Below are 6,957 nucleotides of genomic sequence, written 5' to 3'. Positions count from 1 at the left end.
TTCAATCATATTATTCTAACATGTTTATTATCAAGCGTTACGTCAGTGTGTCATTTTTCAAATATGCACCCATACTATTTGTAACTGATTTTCAATCATATTATTCTAACATGTTTATTATCAAGCGTTACGTCAGTGTGACATTTTTCAAATATGCACTCATACTATTTGTAACTGATTTTCAATCATATTATTCTAACATGTTTATTATCAAGCGTTACGTCAGTGTGACATTTTTCAGATATGCACCCATACTATTTGTAACTGATGTTCAATCATAAAAAGGTAATTTTCATTTAAAAATGACGCGAGTAAAATCGTCAGTGGCTCTCCGACTGTAAATGCATAAACATCCACTCATCTAACAATAACATTCGTCTGTGCAGCATCGAACCTCGTCACGTGCGTAGAGATCGCCCATGAACCCGCGACAAAAAGACACGAAGAGACGACGGGGCAACGAACGTGAATTCATTTCCCATCCGGGAAATTAATTTCGCCATATCGGAAAGGTGCGGTGCGCGTGTGTTCGTGGTCGAACACGCGCAAACCGCTGCTGCGACGCGAGGACGTGTCGGTGGGAGCGCGAGAATGTACCAATTCACCGTTAACTGTGGCCTTAGGGCTTCCGTGTTTCAATCTCAGGCGCGGAGAACCGGGCGGATGCGCATCTCCGCGCGAAGATTAAGGCACGTACACATCGCGGGGCCCTCGGCCCCAGGAGTGCAGTTCCTCACCGGGAGACGCGACGCTCCGCGGGGAAATACCGAACGGACGAACGATTTCGCCGAATCGCCGCGTTTTTCCTCTTGCCGCAGTTTCCTCCTTCCACGCTTCCTTTCGGTTCTACGGACAGATTCGTCGGTGGACGTCCGACGGAGCTCGTTTTGATTCGAACCGATGCCGGTGGGAATTGGATAGGACGTATTTGCGAATAAACCTGAACCACGCCTAACGAGGAACTCGTATAACGTGGAATTCAGATGTTGCGGTAGTCTCATAACGCGATCCGGACGGAGGGAGGTGCATGAGCTCCACGGTGAACTTTCTGGTCAAATTATTCGGAATATTCACTGTAGAATTGATAATGGCGTGACAAAGTTTAGGCATCTTTCGTTTAATATAGAGTTTGTTATGGAAAAGTTGAAGTACATACTGATAATACATAGAAAGAAAAGGACAAAAACGCAACGCATCGCAAAAAGGAACAATGGAGCAACATATTGTAGCATAGAGAGATCCTACTGCCAACATTGCGATAGACTTCACTGGCGATAGACTTGACCAGAAAGAGAGGAACCGAAAGGAAAAATCCTTACAGCTGTTCGAGACTAGAGTTAGAACACCAAATACTTGCCTCGATGAAATATAAAAATGGAGAGGTCGGCTATGTCAGTCTTGTTTAACCCGTTTACTATCCTTCGAGAGTTCTACTTGGCTAAAGCTTAGATAAGTACGGCTTTGGAAGGGTATTTCTTGCACGGAACCCAGGTGACACGCCAGTCAAAATGTTTCAGTGTTTTCATAACGACCCAGGTATTTTACTTTAAAGTGGGCCGAGGGTGTGCAGAAGAGAAAAGAGAGGGACAAAGAGGAGAAACTGGAGGGAACGAGTAGAAACGAGAGAGCGATCGAAAGTAGTAGATGTCAGCAATGCACAGACTCGATGAGAAAGAAAAATTGTACTTATAACAGCGGCGCAACTTTCTCGCCGGAAGTGATGCATCGAAGGGGATCTTGTTCGGAGAACATTTCGAGATAAAGAAAACTTTACGGTATATAATTATGTTTCCCGGTATAGAAAGTTCCGTTAAAGTATCCTCCGAACTTCGACGCAGACAGCACGTATGTATCTACTCCCGTGTTTCGTGGTTAAGTTTCTATAATCAGTTTCCTAACTCCGTGGCATCAGGAGAAAAGTCAACAGCATTTCACAGACTCGTACGAAACTTCTCCACGGCCCAGGCGTAATAAAGATTCAAAATTTAATACGCTTCATGCTCGTCCAGCGATAAGTCTTCGTTTTCAAAATGACGTAGCTTCGAGCTTGTTAATTTGGAAATGTGAATCTGTTCATTAGTCTTCATGAGTAAATATGCAATGGGGTTTTCAATAAGAACGACAGTTTACAGCGCACGGTGCTTCGAGTGGAACGAAATTTTTGACATAATATTCAAGTTTTTGACCCAAACGTTGGGGTAAAAAAAAAAAACGAATGAACGTCGTTTAAAATTCTTTCGATATTGTAAAAAGGATTTCATATTTGGATCAGAGAGGATCTACTTGGAGAATATCAGAGGATTCTTTATGGATTTTTTGGGACGTTGAAGGAACATTTTTAAATTCCATACTCACTTTGCAACCCTCGCAGCTGGTTACGCCGTAATGATAACCGCTCGCTTTGTCACCGCAAACTCTACAGGCCACGAAACTCTTCGCGGGCGTCGAACTGTTCGAATCGGCGGCCGCGTAGTGTTGTTCTGGAAAACAAAACAGGCAGCTACGTTACGTAACGTGATCGACATCCGTAGAACTGGGTAAACGTTGCGCTGAAACACTCCCAGCCTCTTCACTCGAGCAACATACCCACATGGAAACTCTTAACATAGCGATCCCGGAACGAAAACACTTCTTCCTTTCGAGGACCGAAGTTAACAGTTATTCAAAAAATTTCTGTGCAAAAGATCATCGAGATAGATGATCGAGACAGATAATATTAAAACAGAAAAGTACACATGATTGAAAGAATATCGATTTTTGAACGTTTTGCTGAGAAATAATAATTATAAAGAGATGAAAGAGTGATTAAAGTAATGTAAGATATATTAAAGATTATGAAGTGTTTTCGTTGCCGATAACCATTAGCGACGAGGGAAATTCAATATCTGTCGCTCGTAATAGTTATCGATGAGAGCATTTTTCTTCGAGCTTTCGTAATAGTTATCGAGCAGAGAACGTCTGGTGCAGTCGTTTATAATAATTACTTGATGAGAAGAATTTATTTCGATTGCCCGTAGCAATTATTCATAAGAGAAATTGTATTTCTGTCGCTCGTGATAGATAAATCATCGTAAATTACAAGCGTAAAATTTCGAAAAATGACAAAAGTAAATATTGCCGAGGCACAGCAGGATTCCTTGTTACACTCTTTTCATGGAAAAAAATTATTTTTCCCTCGCACTAATCGTTCTTAAAACGTACACCGTGTTCTACGAAGGCACCCATAGATTCTACAGACCACCGCCTGGTCCACACGCGATCTTTCCCTCTAATCTAACAGTGGCGGATGAGATCACAGCTCAACGAGGCCTTCCTTCCCTCTAACAACCAAAAAACACCCAATGGCGTGCGCGGAGGTAACGGCACCGCCGATGAAAACGGTCACGTGTAGACGAAGCAGCAAGAAAGAGGATCGAGAAAAAGATTGGTCGCGAGGAGTATCCAAATAGAGAGGACGGCGCAGGACAACGGTAAAGGACCCTTTTCACGTGATGCGAAGTCACGATGTTTTAATTGAATCGTAGAATTACGAAACGATCTACCACAGTTTTTCTATGTAAATCGTTTTGGTACTCCATTATTTTCTAAATAAATATGTTATTATATTATTTATATTACATGTAAAGCATTTTCCAATATGGCACTGCAAAGGCAAATGCAACCAATATATCCGATTTTGCAATTTTAAATACATATATTATAGGTACATATGATTATAGGTGGACGTGAAAGACGACGTCCTTTAACACGTTCACTGCCGGACTATTCTTGATATAGTATTCTTGAAAATTTCTACTGTGATTAAGGTTTGCTTCCAGACTATTAGAACCTACATAGTCAAACATTTATTGTTGTATTTATTTTTATAGCTTGATTGAAGTTTAAGAATTTCGTTCAAATTGATTGAAGAGTATACATTTATCAGAGTATACATGATATTATTTTTCACTATTTTGAAAGACACATTTTGAATTATGATAAATATTTATCGAATTACATTTGAAGGGTATACATGTTATTATTTTTCACTATTTTGAAAGACACATTTGAATTTTGATAAATAATTATTCAATTCCATAGGCACCATTTTGTTCCATAAACTTCCCACCTTTTAAGGGATGCATACATGTTACTCGTTTTCAGCCATTCCGATATATTCAGACCCGAACCACCTACCAAAAATCAACATTGACTTTCCAGACAACCCAATACTTTCTACATAGATAAATAATAATTAATTCCCTTACTTCCTACACGAATGATCCTATCCTAAGCCTGTCCTAATCCTACCCGCCAAAGTCGCGTCAGTTGCGCTCGCTGATAAACCCTGTGACGCGGTCCGCCCATCAACGTTGTCACGGCGAGATCGTGACCAATGTCACGAGCTCGGGAGTCGTGACAGCGAGTCACGTGAAAACGGACCTTAAGAGGTTCGAAGGAACGGGGAGTATCGCGGAAAGCCGAGGGGAAAGGTGGCGCGGTTCCCTTGGGTGGCGAGGGACACGTTCGGTCGTGGCGGCTTCTTTCATTCGTCCGCGGGCAACCCGTTGCATCCATAATGCAACAACGTACGAGAACACGGAGCAGCCGAGGAAGGGAAAAGGCTGGAACAGCGTTAGCACACGGTGGTTCGTGTAACGGAAAGGCTCGCGTCACCGTTACGGAACCACGGCCAGGGAAGAAAGCGGGAGGAAGATGGCTGCGAAGCGAAGAGCAGCATCGGCAGGAGCAGTGGCGGTAGGTACGAGGGACGGAAAGAAAAAGGAAGAGGAAAAAGGTGAAACGGGGCCGCCCGCAAAGGGAGAGCTGAGGGAACCGTATAGGAGTAGTCTGCAACATTATATATACCGTTGGACTCTCGTGAAACCCCTGCCAGAAGACGTCGTTACGTGTGGCGCGGGTTAGACGGAGAAAACGGTGACGCGTGGAAATGAGACGAGACGAAGAAGGTGTACCAGCGACCATGGGAAGGATAGACCAGCCGGAGAGGAAAAGAGAACACGACGAGGAAGACAGAGTGCGGTTGATTGCAGTGTCTGGAAACGGGGTCCCATCTTCGGACTACGTTGACGATGCGATTTTATAGGGTGTATCACGGCTAACTCTCTTCGGTGGTTTATTATCATATTTGGGGGACAATGGAAAATGCGTAATATGTATTTGTCCTTTCTCAAGTTACAGCCATTTTGGTGCTCCGTTCTTAAGCGGGGAGTCCTCTAGCAGGTCTTAAAAATCGACTTTTTTTTTCTTAGAAATCTTCTTAATCGTGTGAAGAATGCTTTCGCAAAGGTTTGGGATCAAATTAGATCTCGAAATATAGTTAGGAACGCACAGTGAGGCGCCCTTGTATAAATATTAGACACTGGGCCAAAAAATGAATATCCAAATTTTAAAACCTAAACAGATTTCAATGAATCTTCAAACCTTTGATAATTATGTTTCACAGTATTTACTTCACTGTTTACTTCATGGCATCTGAAATTAGTTACGCCGATCTATTAGGTTGTCCCAAAAGTTTCTTCCATTTCATTAGTAAGTAATACGTACACAATATTTCATGTCTAATGTTACATTATTAAATTGCGTACGATTCATTTTGCTCCGTTACTGTTATACAATATTAACATCTAATAAATTAGGTTGTCTATTTTTATAAACACTGCCACGCAAAATAACTGAGTGCAAGTCTCGGAAGAAACTTTTGGGACAACCTAATTTCTCTTCTACCTAAAACCTCTTCTTTTCAGAAAAATAGAAAGTATTATCGTTTCTAAACAGCCATCTTGGAATATTAAATTTCAATAAATCCAGTAGCTCAGGACATTCAATTCTTGGGTTAATAACTTCAGCTCGAAGACGAGGAGACGAAGAAGTGCGGTTGATTGCAGCGTCTCGAAGCGAGTCCAGATCTTACGACCGCAACTTCGTCGATGTGATTTTACGACTCCCGGTAACATACTCGGGACGAACGGTACTCCGCGCCGAAGACAGCGACGAAGACGTGCTGCGGACGTCCAGCTACCCCGTTACGTCCCTTCTTCGCGAACCGATCTTTTTCTCTCTTTCCTTTTCCAGCCGTGCCAGCGCCGGAAACGCGTTCGCACGATAAGAATAAGCGGGGAAGTGGCTGCTTCTTTTCTGGTTTTTCCCAGCTTCGAGCCACCGCGCGACGTTTCCAGGATCGTTCAAGATTTCCGCGTCGTTTCTATACCCCGACAAGAAACTCGGCAGTAAACCGTGTGTACTCCGACGAACTGAATTCCTCGCTTCGGGCTGCGTCTGTGCTCGCTCCTTCCCCTCAGACCGTGGATTTATCACGAAGTCTCCAGCGATTTTTATGTATCTTCGTTCCTGTTTGCTGCTAGATTTATTTTCGCAGCGACTCCGCCGATTGGATGGGGCGAGAGCCAACTGGAGGATCGTGTCGTTTCGCAGGGGGCCGACTAGATTGTATAACGCTAGGTTTACGGAGATTTCTTCACAGATTTCTGTTATCGAATTAGTGCTTCAATAAGCTATGTAACCAAAATTAATTAGGAAGCTTGAAAACAAAATTAATATGGATGTATGCTTGTCTATTTATACGGATAAACGGTTTCTGTGAAACCTTGTGATATTTTTGAATTAGTTTAAACCGATGTCATTATACCTCTACAAATATCTCCGTTTAACATATGAATATTCTGCATTAATTTCAACCTATGTTTAAATAATTCCATCTAAATTAAGATCGTCCTACATTAATCTGTACATAGACAATTACGATCGTTTTGATGTAACTGATATCAATTGACATTAAACGTTATTAAAGTAAATGGAATTGTTTATATACAGACCGAAATTAATATAGAATATTATTGGGTTAATTGGAATCAGTATATATCCGAGTAATAATTACATTCAATCTAATAATACTTTATATTAATTTCAACCCTCATACAAATTTATAATTCCACG

General features: G+C 41.9%; 1 protein-coding gene across 6 annotated transcripts in view; it reads right to left on the bottom strand.

Annotated features, from left to right (window-relative positions):
- LOC128885783 (ecdysone-induced protein 78C) overlaps positions 1 to 6,957 on the bottom strand; it is a 157,229-nt gene that overhangs the window by 25,171 nt on the left and 125,101 nt on the right. For all 6 annotated transcript variants that reach the window (XM_054140073.1, XM_054140072.1, XM_054140068.1 and 3 more), the window contains one exon: positions 2,356 to 2,480. In XM_054140073.1, the coding sequence (XP_053996048.1) occupies positions 2,356 to 2,480 (125 nt within the window). The remainder of the gene's footprint in view (positions 1 to 2,355; positions 2,481 to 6,957) is intronic.

The sequence above is a fragment of the Hylaeus anthracinus genome, unplaced genomic scaffold (assembly GCF_026225885.1).
Source record: "Hylaeus anthracinus isolate JK02 unplaced genomic scaffold, UHH_iyHylAnth1.0_haploid 11981, whole genome shotgun sequence".
NCBI lineage: Eukaryota > Metazoa > Arthropoda > Insecta > Hymenoptera > Colletidae > Hylaeus > Hylaeus anthracinus.
Note: the sequence above shows the minus strand (reverse complement) of the source record. Positions and strands in the feature narration are given on the sequence as shown.